Genomic DNA, 26,759 nt, shown 5'->3' with positions numbered 1-26,759 from the left:
ATGATGGGTCAAGCCCAAGCCCAAGTCAACAATACTATTACATGTAGGGGTGTGCAAACTGTCGGTTCGGTTTCGAACAGAACCGAACCGATGAAACCGAAAACCGAAAATTGAAAATTTTAAAAACCGAACCGAACCGATTGATAAGAGAAAACCGAATCGAATCGAACTGATAAATTTCGGTTCGGTTCGATTTTAAACCGATCAAACCGAAATTTATAAAATTTCATATTTTTAACATTAAATCTAAATAATAAAAACATAAAAACAAAAAAAATTAGAAATCAAAACTCAAAAATCTTTAGGTTCGGTTCGGTTTTCTTTGATTTCGGTTCGGTTCGATTCGGTTCGATTCAATTTGATTCGATTTTTTTGATTTCCTATATATATTAATAATTTCGGTTCGGTTCGATTTTTTTGATTTTTTTTATGAAAATAACCGAACCGAACCGATTAATCGAAATTATCAAAATTATAAACCGAACCAAACCGATTAAATTTTAAAATCAAACTGATTGAACCGAATTAATCGATTCGATTCGATTTTTCAGTTTAAACCGAAAACTGCACACCCCTAATTACATGGAATGCCAGACCCATCCATCAGGTAGACTTGGAGCCAAGGAAGAAGCAGAATTTTTCTGCGTGAGAAGATAAAAAAAAAAGAGAGGACACGTGAGTTAATTGGGTTCCAAAGGTGGCATAAGTGGTGGACAATTTCTAATATTACGGATTTTTTATTTTTCATTTTTTAATTTTGATGGTTGGAAATTAATATTTAATTCTTAGTATTTTTAGATAATTAAATAAATAAATATTTTTAAAGTAACTTAATTTTTTTAATTGACTCGGTGGAACTGCTTACACCTAATAATCAATTTATTTTGTTTTATTATTTATTTTAAATTCTTATAAAAATGTATTATAATTAGTTAAAAATATCTTTTAACTTGTAAATTTAGTTTATACTTGATATAACTCTCACTCTTACAACTTTAAAGTTATTTATAATTATATTGAAATAAACTTTTACGTAATTCAAAATATTATTAAAATATTTATTAGGCTTTATTGTATTTAGATTTCTACCTTATGAATGCATAAACTTATTTAAACTCAAAGAAGAAAAAACAAACTTATTAAAACCTCTAAACTTAATCATAAATTTATTTTTTTTGATTAATTTATAAATATTTTGTTCGATAATATCATTTGTTTTAATAACTATTGGTTATTTTAATAACTATTAGCAGTTTTATTAGCCGTTAGATATTAACTAATAATTGTTAGTTATTTACATAATGATTTAAAGTAAAAGTATTAGGTAAAAAATAGTTATTGGATTAGGTGTTAAATTTAAAAATAATGAGGGGTAATTAAAAGCTAGTGTAAATACTATGTTATCAACGATATAAATAATAAATATAATATTTTGATTATGATTAAAATATTAAATACTGCTTTATAAGTTATTACCAAACAGGTTAAAATCACAAATAATTATAACTTAAATTAAAATTTTTATACTCTGTGTTTAATAACTTTAAATTAGTAATTATCAAAATAATTAATGTACCGTAAATTTGATAAATTGTAACTTAAATTTTGTTAATACTAAAATTAATTTATATATTGACTAATTTATTTGATATATTGATGAAATTGATATTATTATTATTATCCTTAAAGTGATTTTTACCATATTAAATGTGTCATACTTTGAACAAATTAGATAGAATTTCTTAACCCTTGTGTGTGTATATGAATTATATATATTTATAAATTTTTTTTATTGAGTGGATTATTTTCAATTATTATCCTTGATGCCATTATGACATGGAAATAGAAATTGAATAATTAAAGAATGATTGACCTAGCTTATAAGTCAGTGAAGTCGGTTCATAAGTTTTAATTTTAAGTTGATTTATTTATTTAATATATATTTAGATCTAAAAAATAACTAATGTGGATAAGCCAATATAAACATATAAATATTTAAAATTTTAATTAATTATTTATTTAGTAAAAATGTTCATGAATGAAAAAAAAAATAATACTTACATTTATTGTTAAAATATTTAAAAAATATCAAATCAAATATGCGATAAAATTTTAGAAAATAAATGAAATCAAATGGTAAAATAATTGATCAAATTAATTTTTTTAAAGTACTAAAATAAAAAGTTAATTTCTTTAATTAATTACAAGTAAATTTATTTTTAAAGTTTATAAATTAGTTTAATTAATTTATAAACTAAGATAAATATCATTTTAATTTATCAGTTTAAATAAAAAATACTAAAAAATGAGTTTAGATAGTTGGTGAATATTAATTTAGATTGAAGTTGCAAGTTAGAGTTTAGTCACTAATTAGTTAGTGAGATGGCATATATATGCTTGATTATTTCACTAAATAAATATATTAAATTTCAATTTAATTATAAGTTTAATTAGAGTTAATAATTTAGGTTTATGGGTTACATCTGTACTAATTTTTCTAATGGTGCACTTGTATTAAGTTTCAATATAATAAAAAATTATTCTTATATTTATTAATGTTAAGACTACTATTTACACATTATAAAATCAAAATAAATTAATAAGTCATAAATGAACACGAAATATAGATTATAAAGCATAATATAAATATATTAAATTAAATTAAAAAGTTAAATTGCATTACCAAATGCAAATAATCTCAATATTAACAATTTTATTTTTTTATGTTGCATTGATATTTCAGTCCAATAAACCATAATTAATTTTTTTGCATCAGGTTATATATATATATATATATTCATATACATATACATATATTTGTATATGTATATGAATATATATATATATATGAGTGTAAAATATACGTATAAGAAAAAGCAAAATGGATTTTTTCTTTTTTTTTAAAGGCAGAAGAGACGATAAACTGCCAGAAAAAAACCAAAAAAATAATATTAATACACGTAGGAGCTGGTCGTTATTATTTATATATATATTATAACTACAGATGACGAAAAAAAGGGTTTTGTTTTTCACATCGCGGCCAACCAAGAGAGATATCGTTATCCGCGTCCGTCTAACTGCCGTCTGCTTCCTCCTCCTCCGCCCGCTAACCCTAACCCTAACACTCTCTAAACATATCGATACACCTACCGATACGTAATTTGCGGTTTAACCTTCACCGTCCCCCAGACTTTCAACCCTAACAGTTTGTCTGCATCTCTTGCTTCGTTGCAACAATGTCTTCGAAACGTTGAAACCAGAGCATTGACCACCAATAGTCAGGCATTGGGATTGACGCGCTGGAGGTTAATTGTTTCGATCATTTCATTTTTGCTGAGAGAGAGAGAGAGAGAGAGAGAGAGAGAGAGAGAGAGAGAATAGTTGCCGGGCATAAGTGAATTGGATGATAAACGAGGTCATTTCTGGTGTAGAGTGGAGCTGCTTGTGTTTTGGCCATGGCTCAGCAGCAGTCCTCGCGTCTCAATCGGTTACTCACTCTATTAGACAGTATCCTTCGATTATTGAACTGTTTTGGCATTTTTGGATCTGATTTGATTTGGTGTTGCTGTAAAGTTGCATTTTCTTTTATCTGCAGTGATTATGTTTTTATATGTCAATTTTTTGTTTTTCTTTGATGATAACTTCTTTTAAGCTGGTTCGACTCAAGCGACAAGATTTACTGCTGCAAGGCAAATTGGGGATATTGCCAAATCACATCCTCAGGATTTGAGTTCTCTTTTGAAGAAGGTGTTTGTACTGTTGCTGCTATTTTGTTTCAAATGTATATTTTTAATGGTGTTTGTGTTGCAGTATCATCATTTTTGTCCTGTCTTTGTTGTGTTGTGCTGGGAATTCGTAGGTAGAAGTATTGAGGTTTACATTGTATTATTAAATTCAGAGCTTTTATCGAGTACTGTTTCCATTCTAATGATAATTACCAATTTTGAAGTAGAAACAGAGACAGAAAGTAACCCAATTTGCAATTAAAGCTGTATGGGGCTATGCTAGGTTTGAATAATTGGGATGAGGTTCTGATTTGGGTTTAAGAAGGTAATTTAAAAATTTTTTGGTATGAATCTCTGCAGTTGGAGGGAGAAATTGGTTATGAACAATTAGAGATAGAGGAAGTAGTTTGGAGTTGGATGGAGGCTTTGAAGTGCATGGAAAAAGAAAATTCAGTAGAGGGCACCAATTGGTGTAACTAATGAGGAGATACACGGAAATCATTTATAGTTGTATGAATATTAATGAAATATTGTAAATACTGGCTAGCACTTGATACAAACATTTTTAAGCCAACTTAATACAAGAACAGTGCCATATATATATATATATATATATATATATAATATGTATGTATTGCAATGGTTTACTGATCCTTCTCTTGAACCATTCTTGAATAGTTCTATGTGGTTACAAGCTTTTTGATTTTGAACTCTTCTTGAATAATTTTATTAGCTTTAATATTGGTTGAGTTGGGCTTGAAATGATGCTTTTAGCATTTATCTTTGCCCTCCACCCCTCTCTCTTCCCTTTTTTTTCCTGGTATAAATTAATCATCATCCAAATTCTAAACAGCGTCTTCTGTGAAAATAGGTTTCTCAATACCTCTGCAGTAAAAACTGGGATACAAGAGTTGCTGCTGCCCATGCGATTGGGGCTATTGCTCAGAATGTTAAGCACACATCTTTGGCTGAATTATTTGGTTGTGTAGAAACGAAGATATCTGAGGCTGGCATTTCAGGTGTTGTTGAAGATTTGGTTGCTTGGCCTGATTTTCATTCTAAGATCATATCAAGTGGTTCATTTAGAAGGTTGTTGATGGATTTGCATATGCTGTTGTATTTATTTCTTTAATGGAATCGGTTTATGTTGATACATCTCATAAGAGCATCATGTATATGGACTCGTTTCTTTTGATACATCCTCATAAGAGTATCATGTATGCTTTTCTTGTATATAATTGATATCTATCTTTAGAAATTTAAATGATTATATATTTTAATGTCTTTTGATATGCTCACTTTTTATTTTTCCTCAACATTGTTTAAACAGTTTTGATATCAACAAAGTGTTGGAGTTCGGTGCTTTATTGGCATCTGGGGGGCAGGTAATATTATTTCTTCTATTATTTTTTAGAATTAACTGCATGTTGGGTTTATTTTATTTTTGTTGGTTTTTCTTTTTGTAGTTATTCTTGCTTTTGTTTTGGTGTTCTCTCCCCCCTCCCTCTCTCCCCCCCCACCCCAAAAAAAAAATAAATAAATAAAAATAAATAAATAAATAAAGATGAAAGTATGTGGTTTAGAAGGTGATGCAAGGACACATAGAGTGAATTGTTACTTGTTTAATAGAAATCAAAGCATCCCAACATAATGCAATTTATTTACTTTAACATCATAACAAATGAAATCATTAATCAGGATATTTGCCTGTTGTGGAAATTGTTGGAGCGGGATTCCACATCCCTTTTCTCCTCATTCTTCTTCCACCTCCCTTGCTAAGCATTGGAATTGCAAAAGAAATGTGAGAGGTTAGGGAAGTCCCAAAAAGAAAACAGAACTAAATTTCTTTGTTATTTTGGTTATAAGTTCGAAATTGCTCAATCACAAATGACATCATATTTGTGTAAATAAATCATGCGTCTGTTTGTGAAGGGAAATTCTCTTCAATTGAATTTCTCAGCCACTAAAATTCTGTATTTTCCGTGTATTTGGAAGTTATAAAATAGCCCTTTTTCCATTTTTTCTGTGTATTGACATTAAGAATGCCTATGGGACAACCTTCAATTAAGTTGCTCAGTGGGGGAAAATGGGTTTACAGATTGAATTTGATAAGGAAGGCAACTAGAGAGCCGATAAAGTTAGATGGCCAAATTATGGCATGTAGCAAAAGCCAAGGTGTACCTGTACTTTTATATTAATAAATTCTCTTTTGACCTAATGAATTAGATTTTTGGTTTAGAAAATTCTTCAATAGAAAAGAAAAGGAATAAAAAATTGAAACTGCATGGCTATGAAGATTATGGAACCTGTGGTTATGCTTCATTTATAGATCATAATTTTTTGTTAAAAATAGGTGTTTAATTGTATTGATTTTATTTGAATTTACACTTCTAATAAATGTTCATCCTTACATATTGGTGGCTGTGCTATGGAAATTCACCTATCCTCTCTTCTTCCTGTGCATTGCTGTTCATTCTCATCATCATCATTGTTCCTTTATGATTAGTTGCTGTGCTTTGTTTAAACTTTTGCTTTGAATGGGAAATGACCTAATATGATACATCATTGCATGGTATGAGCCTAGCTTGTGCTAAGTCCTTTCAAATGTTCATTTTCTCCTATTTGAATGGGTGCATGTATGAGTTGTTCTTATATCAATTTTGATCCAGGAGTATGATATAGCAAATGATAATTACAAGAATCCAAGGGAGCGATTGGCTCGTCAGAAACAGAATTTACGACGTCGTCTGGGTTAGTAATGGACACACTTTGTTGTTCTATATTTATTGATATATTTGCGGACTTGTATGCATTGGGATACTGATTTTATATGTTGGGGTTCAGATGGCTGAGTGTTGAGTGCTCCCCAGGGGTTGTGGGGCGATTCAGTCAGAAAATTTGCTCTCCAATGTGTTTGAATAAGATGATTGGTTTCGACTATTTTCTTTCTAGTCCACAATTGCCTAGAGAGATGCATTTTATGTTTTGATTTCTTAAATAGAATGTGGTGTGTGTCCAGCCCAAGTAGGGGAGAGAGTCATAGAACAGGGGGGTGGGGATGATTATCATGGTCTGAGGCGGAGACTAGGCATTGAAACTATTGGTAGAGAGAAATCTTCCATCTTCTTGTTATTTTCGATTTACTGATTTTTCCTTGTCATGTTTATTCTATACTTTTCATGTCATTGTGGAAATATTGGTAACTGATTTGATTCGATGATTTTTAATGAATTCTATGGAAAACTAGCTGACTGAATACCTTTTAGGTTTTATTCTTGAATTTTTCCTTCTTTGTTGGTGATAACACTAAATCATTTATCTTTTTCTGTCAATAGGTTGGATAAACATGGACTGATGGTTGTGTAGTTTTATAAAATAATTGTCCTGGCTTTTCTGCTATGCGGATTTTAGCTTGACATTGTGCATTGTTGGATTAATTTTATTTATTTAGGTGGCAAAACCATACCATAGGAGTTTGGTGTGAACTTTGATCTTACAATGATCTGCTTATGAGGTTTTAATCATATCCAGCTGCTCCATCAGCTCTTAAAAAGGCTTAGCTGGTTTTGGTGGGTTACCTGCTTTGTTTAAAGGAATGTGTATTTTTTTGTCATACAGCTAAGATGATAGTTACTTTTCAGTGTCAAACTGTCAATGGTTCATTCTGACATTTAGTAACAATGGTTCATACCAACATTTAGTAAAAATGGTTCATACTGACATTCAGTAACAGTCTCCATGTTTCTAATAACTAGTTGTTAGAGTTTCAATTTTGAGGGTGGATTCTAAGTTCTATTGCTTAATTCTTGCACTTGCTATTTGGAGGGTGTCAGCATTTTGGCCATTGTCTACCATCACTAGATGATTGAGTTTTGGAGAACCATAGATTTTGCAATTACTTTAGATCAACTTCATAATATTTATGTTCAAATTGGAGTAATTTGGATTTTTAGTAGGGTGCAATGGAATAGATGTTTGAATTAGCATCTTGCAATTTGTTTTTGTGGAGAAGATTCTGGGGAAAGGTACAAAGGAGGAGAGGAAAACATGGTTATCACATTTAGGATTTGTATTTTTAAAAATTTTTCTTGTTTGGGAGTGGAGGGTAGATTCGTTTCCACTTCTCAACTTCCAAATTGGGTAGTTTGAAAGTGGAGGGGATAGTTTTTATAAGTTTTTGCATTGTTTTTTAATTTCTAACCTTAGCTTTTTGTCACCCCCCCTCCCCTCCTCACCCTTTCCATTACTTTCATCCTATCTCCTTCCCATAAAAATTCCAAAACATACTTTTAGATATGCTCACATCACATTTTCTCCAGGAGAAAATCCTTTTGGTTATGGCAAGTGCCTGTTTTCACCTGTTGCATTGATTGATAGAGGAAGAACTTCCAGTCACATAATTAAACTTTCCTTGAGGTGATTGCTAAGAATTGGATATGTTATCATCTTGTCATTATTATTACTATTTAAAAATTGGTTCAATTTCTCTCTCCCCGCCCCTCTCCTTTTTTTTTTTTTTTGGGTGGGGGTTGTGGGTGGTCTTTGTTCCTCCTACGTGGCTAGTTAAGTTGAGTTAAAGCAGCTCAAAGGTGTCAAGAGCAAAACTTGCTTGTTGTCTAATTGACTCCATTGCTAACATTCTTTCAGCTTTTAAGCCTCTTTTGTTATTGCAGGTGCTTCAACCTTCACAATTGCATTTATTTTGTTCATTAGAAATGTTGAATTATGTTTGCATCTATGGTTTTGCCATCTCTCTCCAGGATGTCTGTTTCATGTGGTGGGTTCTGTATCATGGTAAGTTTTCTGAAAATCTGCTAAGTCTCTTCTCACTGACTTGAACTTTGTGAGCAGGCTTGGATGTTTGTGAGCAGTTTATGGATGTCAATGATGTAATTAAAGATGAAGACCTTGTTGTCCAAAAATTAAACCCCCAAGGAAATGGATTGGAGCGTAGATTTTATATGCCCCCCTCTGTCCATAACATTCAGCGACTGGTTGCAAGTATGGTTCCTAATGTTGTATCTAAAAGGCCAAGTGCAAGGGAACTGAATCTCTTAAAGCGAAAAGCAAAAATAAATTCGAAAGATCAAGCAAAAGGTTGGACTGAGGAAGCGGATGCAGAGGTGCCTTTTTCTCAGAGTACAATTCCAAAGGCCTCAAATCAAGATTCATTTAACTCTAATAAGGTATAAAATTGGTTATCTTCCTTTTTATTAGAATATAGATGACTGTGAGTTATTAGTCATTACTGCATGTGTTCTTGCTTTTCAGTGCATGCATACAGTTATTAGTGTCATTGTTGCTGCTGCTGTCATATTGTTCTCCAATTTGTCAATTTTGGATCCTTCCTGCCTTATGCAAATCCAAAAAGCTGTTAGATATGAACCCAAGACCTATTTTTTCAAATCTTTGTCTGTGATATGAAACATCAATCAAATTTTATTTGGAAATATATTAGGAACCCTTTAGCTAATTGACATATTAGAATTTTGCAGATACCTTGTGTCCTGATTATGCATGCAGCATCCTTGCAAGTCCAATTTTTTAAGTAATGGGCCATGTTTATAAAACTATTTTTGGGATCTGTTTAATGGCATAATAATTGTTAAGGTGGAAAGATATCCTGAATTGGATCGGTTGTCTACAAATTGGGACAGTGGGAGTGAAAATTATGATTTACTTTCCATTGAATTTTTTGTTGTCAAATTCCTCATTATGTACATTGTCTTTTGGTAACAAGTTGATGCCGACTTCTAATGCAGGTAGATGCTGATGAAGATGGTTTTGAGCATGATGGAGATGGTAGGTGGCCTTTCCGTGGTTTTGTTGAACAAATTATTCTCGACATGTTTGACCCTGGTGAGTTTTTATATGTTTTGCTAGATTTAGTATTATGCTATGCTGTTCATAGTCAATTGATATTTTCTCTGAAAATACATTTGTAGTTTGGGAGGTTCGCCATGGTAGTGTTATGGCATTGAGGGAAATTGTAACACATCATGGTGGTTCTGCTGGGGTGTTTATGCCCGACTTGAGTTTGGAAGGGGCCCTAGATGATTTAAAAGATATAGATTATTCAAGCACAGTGAAAAGAGAGAGAGAAATTGATTTGAATATGCAAGTTTCGTCAGAGGAGTTGGAGCCACATCTGAAAAGGCCAAAATTTGAAGAAGGGTCATCTTTGTCAATGGGTACCATGTTCTCTACTGGCTCTGGAGGTAACTTTGACGTTAGTGTGAAGGTTGAAGATGGTGGATGGAATATCCCTGCAGGACAAGTTAATGGTCAAGTCGATGTTAGTTCTGTTAAGATGGAATGTGATGCTTACCCTGATGGGATATCTTGTTTATCTAAAGGTGCAGTTGATATGGTGGAGCCAAAGGGTTACTGTGAAGACAAGAGTTCTGTGAAATCAGATATACTGAACAACCTTCCTGAAAATAGCGACCTGATGAACTTGGTTAAACTTGCTAGGCATTCATGGATGAAAAATAGTGAATTTCTTCAAGATTGTGCAATTCGTTTCTTATGCATATTATCATTAGACCGGTAAGTTCTTCGTCTTCATTAGATTTTACTTCTAGATTTGAGCGTATGATTCAATGTTTTAAGCTCTTTGTATTACTAACACTGAGGAAGAGCCTAGCAACTCTCAACTCAAGCTTGTTGCATATTACATACACTGATTACCATAAATTCAATGTTATGGAGCTTCTATTGCTTCATTCAGATCCAAATTTATCCCTTTTTTTTTTCCTTTTCTTTATGTTTTGCAGTTTTGGAGATTATGTGTCTGACCAGGTTGTCGCCCCAGTACGGGAAACTTGTGCACAAGCATTGGGCGCTGCATTTAAGTACATGCATCGCTCTTTAATTTTTGAAACGCTGAATATTCTGCTTCAAATGCAGGTAGATAACATGCAAAAACGTGAATATTGTTCTCAATATTATTGGAGATGCAAGGTTTGCAATACACTTGGTGCTTCTGTTTGTGGTTTTTATTTTTCTGCATTCTTCTTTGTTCAGTGTAGACCAGAATGGGAAATTCGTCATGGAAGCCTTTTGGGTATCAAGTATTTGGTTGCAGTTCGTCAGGTAAAATTTGTCGTTTGGGAATATTAGTGCTAAATTCTAAACCTTCCATAAATTAGGTTTTCTGTTACATTGATTATTGATCCTTGGTGCTTTGAATTTTGTACAATGATGTATATTGAAGAGTTTTAGCAACGTACTGACCATCAGTTGGTTGGGCTAGGCTTAAAACTATGTCTTAAGATGATGCATTCAAACCTGTGGTAGGGCTGGACCAGAAGACCATAAAAGTTTTAGTTGTGATTGGTCTTACATTTTTTTAGAAAAGAGAAAGACAGACTTGATATATAGAAAAAAGTCTCAATGCTATTTTAGGCTCTGTTGAATTTCAATCATCATTTTCTTGATTCCTTGACAACAAAAAGTTTAGCGCCAATAATATGGATATGCAGCCGTATAATATAAATAAATCATATGTAATAGAAAGACTGTTGTCTTTTATTTCAGATTCAGTCAATTGGTTTTTTTTTTTTTTGAATTCTATCCACTCAAAACAAAATGTAGTACGTTGCTTTTTGGTTTATTTTTCAATTTTTTTGGGCAATCACTTATTGGTTAATATATACATTTTCTGCTTATTTTGTTCAATGTTTTTTTATCAGGAGAGTCGAGCAAATGACTACAAAAATGGTTTAAATAGCATACTGTTTGGTATATCTTGTCCTGCAAAGCCAACGGACTGTTTCTTGTGAACAGTCTTGCTGGAAGAGCCTTTGCCTTGATACCATGGACGTTGGATTAATTCCTTCTGAGTCCTGACACAAAGGATAAAGGAAATCATAGCAGTCATGGTCACTAATTCTTTTATTGCTTAGGCATACATGCATTCAAGCCAATTTTTATTAGCAGTCATGGTCACTAATTCTTTTATTCCTTAGGCATCCATGCATTCAAGCCAATTTGTATTCAAGTTATAGTGTTACACAGGCATTCAATTTGCAGTTATTTGTTTGTAACTGCTTATATCTGTATCTCTTGTTTCTCATAGGAGATGCTGCCTGATTTACTTGGCTATGTTTTGCCTGCTTGTAAAGCTGGACTAGAGGATCCTGATGATGATGTTCGGGCAGTTGCTGCTGATGCTTTAATACCAACAGCTGCTTCGATTGTTTCTCTGAAGGGTCGGACATTGCATTCCATTATTATGCTACTTTGGGATATATTACTTGATTTAGATGATCTAAGTCCATCCACTAGCAGGTATTTCTGCAAGCTAGGTGCCTTGGTGTTCTGTCTTTCTTTCTTTCTTTCTTTCTTTTTTCTTTCTTTTTTCTTCCTTTAATTTCCATTTATGATATCTAATGATCCTTATTTATTTTCGTGGAAATAGCTAATGATCCTTATTTATTTTCCTGGATTGCAGCATACACTTCATTATTTGTGTTCTAGCACCTCCTGTTAAAAAATTTGTTTTTAATTTTTGTGGATTTTTCTTTCTTTCTATGCATCAATAGATACTTCTTATGCTTGTGACTGAACTGTGTCTCCAATAGCATACCAGCTAAAAATATTCAAAGATACGCAAAAATGCTTTTTGTGGAATCCAGTGACAATGAATTGCTGTCTTTTTGCAGTGTGATGAATCTTTTGGCAGAAATTTATTCCCAAGAGGATATGATTCCTAAGATGATATCAAAAGAGAAACAAGAGTTGGATCTGAATGAAGTAATGAACATTGATGATGCTGGAGAAGGAAGAGATTTGCAGGAGAATCCTTACATGTTATCAACATTGGCACCACGATTATGGCCATTTATGAGGCACAGTATCACATCAGTTCGATATTCAGCTATTCGAACCCTGGTATTTGCCTGTTAACATATGCATCTGCGTGTGTATTTCAATTTATTGAAACATACTTTGTCCAATTCTTATAGGAACATCACATGGTTGCCTCCAATATTTGGCTTTATGTGCCCATGATCGGTTGTGTCCATGCTTCCAGAAATGCATTTTTTTTTCTTTTCCCAAGCGTGTTAATTCTATTTGGCTCCTATGTTGGTCTTTAATTTCAACGTCTTCAACATTGTAAAAAATATGCTATTAGCACTTGCTTCTTTATATGTTGGATTTTCCATCCTAGTGTGTATGACTGAAGAATCTCATTTCCAGGAGCGATTACTTGAAGCTGGTTATAAAAGAAACATTTCTGAGCCATCTGGTACTTCATTTTGGCCCTCGTTTATTTTGGGAGATTCCCTTCGGATAGTTTTTCAGAATCTTCTGCTTGAATCAAATGAAGAAATTTTGCTATGTTCAGAGAGGGTTTGGAGGCTCCTTGTTCAGGTTTTCTGTTTGATTAGGATGCCATATTCGTTAGAAATTAAATATTTTTCTTTAATCCTTTGATTATTTATCTTCTCTGTCTGTATATTTCTTGTTTTTTTTTCTTTTTTGGGTGGGGGAGGGGGGGGGGGGGGGGTGTGGGGCTGAGATCTAAAATTCGTAAGAAGCCTTCTTAGGCTTATGTGAGATTAAACTTAAGTAAAGAATATTCTTGTGGAAGTATGACAATTACCCGTTTTAACTTTTTGAATTGAAAGATAGAATATTTATTGGAGTTTAGGTTCCTTCTATGATGAAGATTCCTTTCATACCTTGATTATATATTTTAATCATTAACCCTGCTCCTATTAGTATCAGTGATCCCAAACAAAGAAAATTCTAAATGAATACTAAATAAGAAGCAGATTACTTTCTAAATGAGAAAATTCCTAGTGAAAATAAAAATCATTACATTGCATTAAAAAGCTGAATTCTTAAGTACGATAATTTAGAAGAAATCTCTGAACTTTTCATAATAAAGAATTGAATCAAAGTAATCCTTGAATTTCTTTTTCTTTGAGTGCATTATGCAGCATATTTGTTTTATTTTAATCACACTACCAAAAATCTAGAATTGGTAATAAGCTTAACATCAATAGTGAATTGGACTGTGTCTTAAATATATTTGGTTGAGACGTAGAAATGATATCTTCAGCAGCACTCTCAGTGATTTTTAAATGACCTTTAAAAGAAAGGTAACCATCTAGTTTGGAACACCAATTTTTGAGATGATTTAATTATGTTCCATTCAACTGAAGCAAGACACTTTGAAATACAAATTCTTTTAGTGGTTTGCAGCTTTGGCAACTAAAATTGCATTTTGGTAATCAATTGCCGCTATCATGCAATTCTTTGTGGGGTTATCAACGTAGATACTTGCAATTACTGTTGTTCCATCAGTTCCCTTCAGTGTGAATTTTTCTCTAACATTTGTTTTTCTTCAAGTTACTAGCTTTATTCTTCATCTTTGGAGTGGACTCACCCTTTCTTTCTTTTCCCTTTGATTTTAGTGCCCAGTGGAGGACTTGGAAGCTGCTGCAAATTTATACATGTCTTTTTGGATTGAACTTGCAACCACACCATATGGTTCTCCATTAGATTCTACGAAGATGTTTTGGCCTGTGGCTCCACCTCGAAAGTCTCATTTTAGAGCAGCAGCTAAAATGAGAGCTGTGAAACTTGAAAATGAGTCATGTAAAATTGTCGGCATGGATTCTGGGAAAGAAACTATTCCACAGGAAAGAAATGGAGATGCTTCTGCTAGTACAGTAAAGATCATTGTTGGTGCTGATGTTGAAATGTCAATAACTAATACTCGAGTGATTACAGCATCAGCATTGGGAATTTTTGCTTCTAAGTTGCGTGAGGGATCTTTTCTATATGTAGTAGATGCACTGTGGAATGCTCTTGCCTCTTCTTCTGGGGTCCAGCGGCAGGTAGATTTGAGGAGACTCTATCTCCTCTCCCCCCTCCTTTTTCTCTTTCTCTTTCTCTCTCTCAATAATTAGTCTGCTTTATCAGGTGGCATCCATGGTTCTTATATCATGGTTCAAAGAGATCAAAAGCAGTGACCTGTCTGAAAAACATGGAGTTATACCTGTTTTTCCTAATCATGTTAAGAGTTGGTTGTTGGATTTATTATCATGTTCTGACCCTGCATTTCCTACAAAAGATTCAGTTCTTCCATATTCTGAGCTTTCAAGGACGTATACGAAGATGCACAATGAGGCTAGTCAGTTACTACACGCCATCGAGTCCTCTGGCATGTTTGATAATACATTATCATCTATTAGAGTAGATCTGGAAAGCTTGAGTGCTGATAAGGCAATCAATCTTACTTCAATGTTGCCTCCATTATGTAATGAAGGTACTGTGAATGAACCTATGGGACGAAACATTGTGGATGATATTGAATCATCAAAGCACAGACTTTTGACAACTGCAGGCTATTTGAAATGTGTACAGGTTGGTATGATCTTATCTTTGTGGTATGCAGCATTGAACCTTTATTGTCTGGGTTTGAGGGAAATTTCCGCATTCTGGTGGAACCCTTGTTTGAGCTATATTAGGCAGTTGATTTCTCTTTCTGAATGAAAGGGTAGATTTGCCAATGCATTTATTTTGTGTGGTGAATGTTCGTTTAAAGAAATCAATATTTTCTGAACACTTTCATTGACACTATTGTTTACTTAATGGAACAATATGCAGAGTAACTTGCATGTTACTGTCTCTGCTTTAGTTGCCGCTGCAGTTGTCTGGATGTCAGAGCTTCCTGCACGACTTAATCCAATCATTTTACCTCTAATGGCCTCGATCAAAAGAGAGCAGGTGATTGTGTGCACCATATGGTTTTTTATTGCCAACATTGGTTGTTACTGAATTCTATTTTTTTATATTCCTTTCTGAAGGAGGAAATATTACAATACAAGGCTGCTGAGGCACTTGCTGAACTAATTTGTCGTTGTATTGCACGTAAGCCTAGTCCAAATGATAAGCTAGTTAAGAATATTTGTAGTTTGACATGTGCGGATCCCTCAGAGACACCTCAAGTTGGAGTCATCAGTTCTGTGGAGATTATTGATGATCAAGATTTCCTTTCCTTTGGGAATAATATGGGAAAACAGAAGTCAAAGGTACATACGCTAGCTGGTGGTGAAGACAGGTCAAGAATTGAGGGCTTCATTAGCAGACGAGGTTCTGAACTTGCATTGAAACATTTGTGCGAGAAATTTGGTGCTTCCTTATTTGACAAACTTCCAAAACTTTGGGATTGCCTCACTGAAGTTCTGATGCCTGGAAGTCCCACAGATGAACAACAAATTGCACTGAGTATTGAGTCTGTGAAAGATCCTCAAGTCCTCATAAATAATATTCAGGTCTGTTATTATCCTGATTTTATCATTTAGATATACCCTCAGAATTTGGAACATCTTTTATTTTATGCTTACCTGGTCTTTAGCTGTTTAGTCCATGTTGCTCTTCTTGTCACAACTCACAACACTTGGATTTGCATAAAAGAATCTCTCTGTTTTTAGATTCTGTATAGTGACCATTTATTGAAGTGACAATTCACATGCACACAAACAGAGTCACACAAGTGTTAGTGCTTATGCCAATTATTTCACATGTACATCCACAAACACTCATGCAGAGAGAACCAGTGTCTGAGGACAATAAAGGAGATTGGACAGGATATCTCTATACCAGCTAATTTGAATTTAACCTTATAAGAGAAAGGGTTATTTTTAGGATGTGTTAATAATGTTAATTGTTCATTGTAAAATTTCTCTTTCATTTCCTAATAATTGTTTCACTTTTTACCCCTATTTTTGTCAGCTGGATTCTTAGCTATAGTTTATTTCACTTGGGTTTATGTTCATTATATTCTTTACATTAATGATTTGCAGGTAGTACGTTCTGTTGCTCCAATTTTGGACGGGACATTGAAGCCTAAGTTGCTCACACTTCTCCCATGCATTTTCAAATGTGTTCGCCATTCCCACGTTGCAGTTAGATTGGCTGCTTCGAGGTGTATTACTTCGATGGCTAAGTCAATGATAACAAATGTCATGGCTGCTGTAGTTGACAATGCCATTCCAATGTTAGGGGATGCTACATCTGTTCATGCCAGACAAGGTGCTGGCATGCTTGTTAGTTTTCTTGTTCAGGGATTGGGTGTGGATTTGGTACCATATGCTCCTTTATTAGTTGTTCCTCTTCTTCGGTGCATGAGTGATATTGATCACTCAGTAAGACAGAGTGTGACACGCAGTTTTGCTGCTCTTGTTCCTCTTCTTCCATTAGCAAGGGGTCTGCCCTCTCCTAGTGGATTGAATGAGGGTCTAACGAGGAATGCAGAAGATGCACAGTTTTTGGAGCAACTACTTGACAATTCACATATTGATGATTACAAGCTTTTCACAGAATTGAAGGTGACATTGAGAAGGTTGGTATCGCTGTCCATATCTTTTTATCTTTAAAAATGTAGCATATCATATTTAATTTAATATTTGCATGTTCTGTGAAAACTATGGGCATGGTGAACTCTGCTCCCATTTATATAAAAGGAAAAAGGTTGACAACGATGATGGCCAATCATTTTTATGATTTTCTTTCCTCAGCGGTTGAAATTTTGGTTATAGGCACTGAAATATAATTTGGTTTAGGAACGTTTGCTGCTAATGGTCATAATATCAAGTCCCACTTATTATCATTTGTGAATTGATTATGTTGTAGAGGATAACCATAAATTTAGGGTTTCTTTTTTCTGTTGTTTAAGTTAGTGTTCAAAAAAATATCATCTTGTTAATGCTGATTAAAGGCAGTTAATTTTTTTTTTTAAGGTAAGTTTCACATGTTTTTATTATAAGAACTCAAAAACAGCTATAAAGCAGTTTCATACTACTTGCTTAGAAAACCATTTAAAAGGGCGCTTTTTGAAGAAAGTGTTTAGACCTCAACTTCAAATAGATGCTTAGTAGCAAGTATTAAAGTGCTTGTGATATTACAGTTGAAATCTTGAAATTTCTATTGGTTTAATTGACAGATAGGTTGATATAGGATAACATCTTGATGATTAAATTACCCGTTTGTTTTCAAATTGGGGATGAAACAAGGCTAAGATTGGGGGATTTCAAATCCAATTTGAGGCAGCATAGGAATTTTTTTTAACGGAAAAAGGTTTTTATAGCTTTTTTAATGCCAACAGAACAAAAGAATATAGATATATCATTGCAATGTTGTGGAGACAGAAGGATGAATACAGAGGGAGGCATGGTAGGCTTGTCTATTTTGTAGATGGCAGAGACAAGTTAGTGTTCTTTTTATTCTTTTAAGTAATTTTTTTGGTTCTTGGTGCATTAACAGAAGGAGAGTGAAATTGTAGAGTTTAATTTTGGTATATGTTTTATTTTGGCCTTTCAACTTGTATTATTCTTTCAATGTGGGTGGTCCTTGAGCTTTCATTTTGTGCCAATAATGCAGATGCTCTGATGTGATATGACACTATAAGATTTTGCCATACAGTCAATTTAATTAATGAAAGACTCATTGTACAAAAATTAGAATTTAAGGACTTGATTGTGCAAGATCAAAGTGTAGTGACCACATTGAACAATTGCTTCTGGTTTGAAGGCCTGTATTCCTACCTGTCTCTAATTGTTGGTGTAGAATGGAGATGCTCTCCTTTTTCTTTCCTCCCATGGCTTTCTATTAAATCAAGGTAATCTTTCCTATCTTCCAATTTTCCTTTCTTGATCTCTTGCCTTAACCAAACAGGGTAAAGTCCCTTTTCCCTTCTCTACGTTGCATTATTTCCACCCTCTTCTCAGACAAATCCATAATCCTTTAAATTGTTAAATCACAATCCTGGTGATTGAAAACTTCAATTAACAATGGGCGAAAAGGTATCAAAACTTAATGAATACAGGATTTATGTGTTAGAATAACTCATGTTTGACTTTGGAATACAAATAAGAAGCATAAGTAACGCTATAACTTAAACTAATCAAATCTGAAGAGCTACAAAATTATTAATGACCTTGTTTCACAGCTCCAATGAGTTTAGTTTTGGAATGGATGTCTTCAATGTGTGTCCTTTTAGTGCACCAGAAACTCATTTCTTTACAGTTGTTGCTATTTGTGTGAATATGTGTGTATGCAAGTATGTTTATGCACATGTATGAGAATACTTTTGAATGCATCAGAAACTGTATTGAGAAGATCGGTGTTTTCAGGTATCAACAAGAGGGGATTAACTGGTTGGCTTTCTTAAAACGTTTCAAGCTTCATGGCATTCTCTGTGATGATATGGGACTTGGTAAAACATTACAGGCATCAGCAATTGTGGCATCCGACATTGCAGAGCGCCGTACTTCAAGTAGCAATGAGGATATTCAACCATCTTTGATAGTTTGCCCATCAACACTTGTTGGACACTGGGCCTTTGAGATAGAGAAGTATATTGATGTTTCTGTAATAAGCACGCTACAATATACTGGCTCTGCTCAAGAGCGTACGTCTCTTAGAGAACAGTTTGATAAGCATAATGTCATCATTACCTCATATGATGTCATTCGCAAAGATATTGATTTCCTTGGGCAGTTTCTGTGGAATTATTGTATTTTGGATGAAGGGCATATAATCAAGAATGCGAAGTCCAAAATTACAGCTGCGGTGAAGCAGTTGAAAGCCCAACATCGCCTAATACTTAGTGGAACACCTATTCAGGTTGGATATTTGTGCAAAAATACATTAAAAATTACCATGTTGGTTTTCCTGATGGATTGTTTACTTTTTATTGCAGAATAACATCATGGATTTATGGTCTCTCTTTGACTTTCTAATGCCAGGGTTTCTTGGGACGGAAAGACAGGTAAGTTTTTAGCATCTTGTTTTCTTTTATCTAATCTTGATATCTTATTCATTGACTGATGCTGTCTCTGGACGTCAGGCTCTTTTATTTGGTTTTTATTCCATTTAAGAGAATGTGAATGATACAAGGAATGAAAGGTGGAGTTATACGTGTCAGCTTGATGGTCTTTGGCTTCATTTTAATAATGTTAAATGTCTTTTGCCATTCCAAGCAGCCGTATTGGCTGCACATGGCTTTTCAAGCTTGCTGTTATGAAGTAAATCTACCTTTTCGTTTACCTATACACACTTTTTTCACAATATTTCTGGTTGGTGGAACTTTTCAATCATGCTATGGGAACCACTGCTGCTTGTTTGAGGCTCTTGGATAAAATTGGACAATCTCTTAGAGATTCATATCCATTTCTAGATTGTCTTGATGACCTTTCTGATTATCAATTAAGTTACTGAAAATATGTTTATGAAAACACTAATTGGTTATCATGTAGTTGTTGTTGGACTTTTGGATTGCACAGATGCCTGCCTTCTTGAAAATATTAACTGAGAAAAAGATATTCTGTGTTGCAAATGAATGGTTGTTTCTTGCTTGATTTGCATTTGTACCTAATGGCACTTGGTGGGTTAAACACTAAAGCTGGAGGCTTGGCTTTAAAATTAGTCTGCCTCAATGCTTGACCTCTGTTCTTATTCCTAATCATTATCATTTATGCATGGAAGTGTTGATGTAATATTGTTTTTGCAGTTTCAAGCCACTTATGGGAAACCTTTGTTGGCTGCTAGAGATGCTAAATGTTCTGCCAAGGATGCTGAAGCTGGGGTGCTTGCCATGGAAGCCTTGCACAAGCAGGTGACTTAATTTCCATATTTTTGTATTCCCTAGGGTTTTCTGAATCCCCATTTTTGTCTTCCAACTCCCCTCGCAGCTTCTTCCTTCCTGGTATTATGTTAGAATCATTGCAGTGCCACTTATTGCCAGTTGCTCTTTCATTCAACAGGTGATGCCCTTTCTCCTCCGGCGAACAAAAGATGAAGTTTTGTCTGACTTGCCAGAGAAAATTATTCAGGACAGATATTGTGATTTGAGCCCTGTCCAGTTAAAACTATATGAACAGTTTTCTGGTTCACATGTTAGACAAGAGATTTCAAGTATGGTAAAACTGGGTGAGCCAACACATAATGAAGGACATAGTGCTTCACCAAAAGCATCTTCACATGTTTTCCAGGTAACACAGGCTGTTTTCTATGTTTTTCCCTTTTCTTCATTTCCTGGAATAGCAATTAGTTTTGGAGAAACTGATCTATGTCCTGCATGTTTCAGGCACTTCAGTACTTGCTAAAACTTTGTAGTCATCCATTGCTTGTTGTTGGTGACAAGATGCCTGAAGTACTTGCATCCCAGTTGTCTGAACTCTTGCCCTCTAGTTCTGACATAATCTCAGAATTACATAAGCTACACCACTCACCAAAATTAGTTGCTCTGCAAGAGATTCTGGAGGAATGTGGCATAGGTGCAGATGCTTCTAGTTCTGAGAATGCTATGAGTGTTGGTCAGCACAGAGTTTTGATATTCGCTCAACACAAGGTAATGGATACTTCATGTTCAATTTTTGTTTTCGTAATGTTAATCTTGCATGCTCTTTTATGATTTTGGTTAACTATGGCATCTTATGTAGGCCCTTCTTGACATTATTGAAAGAGACTTGTTTCACTCCCATATGAAGAAGTGAGTTTTCTGTTCCCTACTATTGAACTGAGTTTCGTAACCTCATCATATGAATATCTTTTATTTTCATACTTAAGTCCACTGCAACACCATTGAAGAAAGGTCTAAAAAGGGACCGGTTTTGGATTCCTCTTCTTCTTGTAACTGTTGTACAGCAATGATTTTACTATTTGTCTCTCATCTGCCATTTTTTGATGACATATTGAACTTCACATGATTGCGTTTTTACCTAAGTTGCCATTTGTTTCTTTCTTTGTGTGATATTACTTGTGTTGCAAGTAAATTTGATGATGAAATGACATCACCTCTCAGATATAATAGGATTTTTTTTGTTTTGTTGATAATTACAGTCTGAGAATCTTAATTGACCATGAGAATTAAGCTGAAGAAATGGAAAAGGACTTATGATTACATTCAGATCAAAGTTTTATAGTTTTATCCTGAAAAAGAGTCTTATTTGTATTGGTAAGGAGGCTAAATGAATATTCAAGCTTTAATTTCCATCAGATCTCTATGTTTTGGGAAGAAATTGTGAGTGACCTAATTTCCTTTCATGTCCTTCCCTTCTTATAATACCCTAAGAAATAAAATTACCTGTAGAGATTGATAGAAAAGCAAGGATGTGGGCTTGTGGGAGTGGGATAGTTCTATCATTGAAAATCCATCTTGTAAAATGGAAGAATTATAAATCTTGAAAATAATAGACAGAAATATTGCCCATAGAAACATTGAATTGTATTTGTGATGCAGGCAGGGGTTACCTATGAATTCAAATAACCACTGGAAAGTAGCTTTTTATGATTACATTGACAATAATCTAGCTTACTTCTCGTTTTCTTTCTCTTTTCTCAAACCAAAGAAATAATAACATTTGTTTCTAAGTTGTGAGGTTGGAGTTGGTTTTCAATTAGATTTTCTGGGTTTTCAGAGGTGAAGCTGATTGTGCAATATAGATAGATGAACACAGATGATGATGCATTGACATCAGACTAAATCTTCATTGTGTTTTTCTTTTTCAGTCATATATGCATATAAGGTCAATGGTTGCCACATTTCTATCAACTAATGTAGACAAGTGTTTGAATGGCGTCACTAAGATGTTTGGTGGCTTAAATCCAGTTGTTTTGAGGGCTGTGCCTCTGCTTTTTCTGTAGGGGATTAATTCCTTTAGTGATAATTTGGCTATAAATTAGGGGAATCAATTGATGACCAAGTAAAGTAATTTTGAAAAGGCTATATCAGTGCCTTCATGTTCATTTCTTATATTCTCTATTTTGGGATTTTGATTATGGGTGAGTGGATTTATATAGAATTTCAGCTTGTATTTGGGGAGCCACTTGCTCTTTAATCTTAGTGGCAAGTAATTTTTTGAGGTTTTCAAACATTGGACATCTTGATGAAGTTAATGTTAATATGTCATTAAACCTAACTGTTCCTTTTATACCTTGTGTTAAAATTTTAGTAACATGATGATTCTAGGAATCCACTTGTCCTGAAGTAATGAGTGTAGGCTAATAAAAGTACGTTGAAAAGGATGGGTGTAGGAAAACCAGAGGAAGGGGAGCCATGTGACTGACTGCAGCTGGTTTGCAATTAGTGTTTAGTTGGTTGAGTTGTTGAAGGGAAAAATAAAAAACTAATTCCTTGTCTTCTTATGGGCCTTTGTTAGTTTTGATAGTAAACTGTGAACCCCTATAAATTAGTAATTCCTTCTTAATTCTTGTTGCTGAAGATCCCAAAGCATAAATGCAATGGTTGCTTTCTTGGTGGTCTACTCTGAATGGCAAAGAAGTTTATGAAAGGGGGGTGAACACTGTTTTTTTTTTGGCCTTTCTTGCCCTGTTAAACTGGAAGTGTTTGAATTATTATGAGGAACTTTTACTAATGTAGGCTGGCAGTAACACATTATAATTGTTGGTGGCCAATTGGCATTGAGCCACTGTGAAGCAGATTCACTGGCTGGAATTTTGTTCAGTACTTCAAGGAGGACTACACCTCCTAATTGTTTTCTTTCTGGTCTCCTTGTTATACTTCCCTTTCATATGAATTGTTCTTATTTGTTACCACAATATTTGTAATATGACAGTAAAGAATGGGATTACGTTTATTATATTAGCAATACTTACATAGTTCTCATTGTTTTATCTGCTGGTTCAAAGCAGTGTGACATACTTGCGGCTGGATGGATCAGTTGAACCAGACAAACGATTTGAAATTGTAAAGGCTTTTAATTCAGACCCTACTATTGATGCATTATTGCTTACAACTCATGGTAAGATTCTTCTTTGTACCTAATTGTTTTTGTTTTAACTTGTAAAGTTGGTTAATTTATTTCTTCTTTACTCTCTATGCAGTTGGTGGCCTTGGTTTGAATCTGACATCTGCCGACACCCTTGTTTTCATGGAGCATGATTGGAATCCAATGCGAGATCTTCAGGTACAAAAGTTCATTCCTGCTTGCAGGCCTCTCCATCCACACTGTTCTCAAATTGGATCTGTTACGCAAAAACAGTTTCTTGTTTATCGTAACTTTACCAAAACAATCTCCAAACAGATTCTTTTACGTGTTGCAAGATAGGCAAAGTTCAAGGCTCTTGAAAATTTGATGGCTCTGCTAGATTTTGCTTGATAATGGAATATGCGAATCTATCATCAAAATTTCCATTTTGTTAGTTGAATTTGTGGGTAGCATTATCATTTATGATAAGCTTTAATATTTCTTCTATTTGTCATTTCTCTCATTTCTACTCGTCTATTGTTATTTTTACATGCGTTATCCAACTATCCATGGATTTAACAGATTTAGGTGAAATTTTGAGTTACACCATACCTCATCATGCTCATATGCAATGTCTTGCAGGCGATGGACAGGGCACACAGATTAGGTCAAAAGAAAGTTGTGAATGTTCATCGTCTCATCATGCGTGGCACGTTAGAAGAGAAAGTTATGAATCTCCAGAAATTCAAATTGTCTGTTGCCAATGCTGTTATTAATGCAGAGAATGCCAGCCTGAAAACAATGAATACAGACCAATTACTTGATTTATTTGCATCAGCTGAAACCAGTACAAAGGTATAACAAGGAGATGATTTTGACATTTGTTTGTGACAATCAATTTCCTTGAGGAAATGTTTTCTATTGGACCTATTTTACCCTTTTATTTTCTTTAGTGTTTGACATATTTTACATTGGTTCAATTTTCAGGGAACTCCGACCTCAAAGCGTGCAGACGGTAAGTCCGATGATGACCCTAAATTAATGGGCACTGGAAAGGGATTAAAAGCCATCCTTGGGGGACTGGAAGAGCTCTGGGACCAATCACAGTACACTGAAGAGTACAATCTGACACAATTCTTAGCAAAGCTCAACGGGTGAACCCCAGTTGCTCAAGCTGTGTACAAAGTGTATATTTTTTGTTGAGTTAGGAAAAAAAAATTTTGACATTTTAATGTTAGTTCTTTTTTCCCCCACCTTAATTTTTGCCATTTTCTTTCCCCACATTCATATATTTTTTTGATTTCTCCTATATGTGTGATTGATGTGGGAGGCTGGGGAAAAGATGGTTTTAGTGGTTGGTTCAAGAGCCTGCACAAGGTATATCGAAATGTCAACCCAAAATGCATCAGATGGGAAAGAGAAATTGTAGAGTTCGAATATTGTATATACAATTAGCTTCTTTATTCTAATCTAAAAATCAATCATTTTAAATTTTGTTGTCCACAAAAGCATTTCGTGTTTGTGTAGAAGATACTTGCCTTGTGAAAGTAGTTTTGTGTGTGAATGATATGAGGTTCTTGGCTTGGAAATTCCATTAACTTTGCTCCCACCTCTATCTATGTCGTGTCAAGTAAATGAAGGCATCTTCATATACTTTATCAAATGACTCATTTGGTGGACCAAGGGTATCTTTTCCTCGGATATGTTCTACAGTTTTGTGTTGAAAATCCTTGTTGACAAATCATGTTGGAGCAGCATAATTCTGTTTTCAGCGTTATTTTATGGAGCTTAGGCCTAAGGGACCATATCTTCCATAATTGCTGCAAATAGACAATGATTTGAGTGGGACTATAATCTAATGTGATATGGGTTTAGTCCATCATTATATGTGTTTAGTCCATCATTACTGTTATCATTAATAAGGTAAAAAAAAATAATTGTAAAACATGCTATGATATAGCCATCTCATCACATTGAAGGTGTCGATTGTCGTGTGAGATTGAAACAATTGTTAGTATAATTATCTCCTGCGACAGTTAGCATCTCTCTATTATTTTTGTTAAAAGAAATGCTAATGGAGCTGTCGACCGACTCTGCAAATTTTCCCTTAAAGATTCTTCTTCCATATTGCAAGTTTCAAATCCTCATCTCAGTTGAGGCCTATTTTGTACTTTGATGCTCAACGGGGTTTTCAATTAAGTTTCTAACTTTTTGCTGAAGAAAGTATGTCTAATATAAATTTAATCTCAAATTCGTATGATAATGAGTATTATAATTATTAGGTAGAAATTTTTAGAAAATTAAAATACAAATAAATGGTGACATTTGGTGGCGAGCCTTGATGCAGACCATGGATTGCATCTGTTCATAAAGCCACTAACTTCCTCAAAGAATGGTACCATGTTCTTTTGTTTTTATTTTCATTTTTAAACAGTCAAGCATGTTCTAGTTTACCGATCAGGAAAGGCTAAACAGAGTCTCTTTTTCCTTCTTCACATATTATATTGACAATACTATATAATTGCTTCCAAGTAATCCAAAGTATTTCTGTCTGATGTATGCTTTACTTTCCTCCATAGCCAATGAACTTCACCTCATTCTTTCCAATGTATTTAAACAAAAATGAACTTTACCTTAAAAAAATATGAGAAAATTACTATTTATTATTTTTATATATTTTTTTTATTTACTTTTTATTATTTTTTATTATTTTAGCTATTAGTTCAATTCTATTAAGTTCTTATAATTTAAAAAACATAATTACATATTCTCTTTATTTTCTAAACTTTGAACTAATTAGTTCCTATAATGGTAATTTTTTCCTCACTTGAAAATTTGATTGAATTGAAAAATTACTATTTAATCTATATATTTTTATTTCATTTACTTTTTAATCATTCTGATAATTTATTTTAGACATTAATATGAATTTTATTCGGTGCTTATAATTTGAAAAACGTAATTAAAAATGAAAACGATAATGGTAATTTCTCTTTCTTTTGAATATAAAAAATTTATTTAAATTAAACTAATGGACTAAAGATTTTTAAAATAAAAATACAGAAATTAATTAATATATTTTTAAAATAAAAAAATTAAGTAATTAATTTGATTAAAATATAAAAGTTAAGTGATAATTTTCTGCAGTTAAATTGTGAAATTTAGAGTGTAAATCTCCATTCAGGTCAAATTAACAAAAAAAATATATTTATTATTTATTGCACCAAATTGTTACCTCCCAAATAGCTGCACATTACCATTTAAAAATAAAATAAAATATTAAAGTGTTGAGTAAAATTAAATC

At 33.6% G+C, this 26,759-nt stretch overlaps 1 protein-coding gene across 2 annotated transcripts; it reads left to right on the top strand.

Annotated features, from left to right (window-relative positions):
* The first annotated feature begins 3,009 nt into the window (after positions 1-3,009).
* On the top strand, positions 3,010-24,946 carry LOC110658125 (TATA-binding protein-associated factor BTAF1). 2 transcript variants are annotated; one of them, XM_058146581.1, is made up of 28 exons: positions 3,010-3,507; positions 3,653-3,747; positions 4,597-4,814; positions 5,056-5,110; positions 6,395-6,476; positions 8,577-8,911; positions 9,488-9,584; positions 9,671-10,274; positions 10,502-10,634; positions 10,752-10,820; positions 11,806-12,017; positions 12,392-12,620; positions 12,930-13,103; positions 14,153-14,578; positions 14,664-15,107; positions 15,351-15,470; positions 15,551-16,018; positions 16,550-17,088; positions 18,878-19,370; positions 19,447-19,515; positions 20,257-20,361; positions 20,510-20,737; positions 20,833-21,096; positions 21,188-21,237; positions 23,400-23,509; positions 23,592-23,674; positions 24,098-24,310; positions 24,443-24,946. In XM_058146581.1, the coding sequence occupies exons 1-28, from the start codon at positions 3,456-3,458 to the stop codon at positions 24,611-24,613; spliced, it is 6,138 nt and encodes a 2,045-aa protein (XP_058002564.1). In that variant the 5' UTR covers positions 3,010-3,455; the 3' UTR covers positions 24,614-24,946. The 2 variants fall into 2 exon arrangements, with proteins under 2 accessions (XP_058002564.1, XP_058002565.1); XM_058146582.1 differs by lacking the exons at positions 3,010-3,507; positions 3,653-3,747 and having other exon boundaries at positions 4,628-4,744.
* The last annotated feature ends 1,813 nt before the right edge of the window (positions 24,947-26,759 follow it).

This window comes from Hevea brasiliensis, chromosome 5 (genome assembly GCF_030052815.1).
Source record: "Hevea brasiliensis isolate MT/VB/25A 57/8 chromosome 5, ASM3005281v1, whole genome shotgun sequence".
In the NCBI taxonomy this organism is placed as follows: Eukaryota; Viridiplantae; Streptophyta; class Magnoliopsida; order Malpighiales; family Euphorbiaceae; genus Hevea; species Hevea brasiliensis.
This window is presented reverse-complemented; position numbering and strand designations above follow the sequence as displayed.

Bases quoted from the DNA above. Each gene is read 5' to 3' on its own strand.
- LOC110658125 (XM_058146581.1), top strand. From the start codon at position 3,456: ATGGCTCAGCAGCAGTCCTCGCGTCTCAATCGGTTACTCACTCTATTA. The intron at 10,275-10,501 runs GTAAGTTCTTCG...TATGTTTTGCAG, and splicing joins TGCATATTATCATTAGACCG to TTTTGGAGATTATGTGTCTG. The intron at 15,108-15,350 runs GTTGGTATGATC...AACAATATGCAG, and splicing joins GCTATTTGAAATGTGTACAG to AGTAACTTGCATGTTACTGT.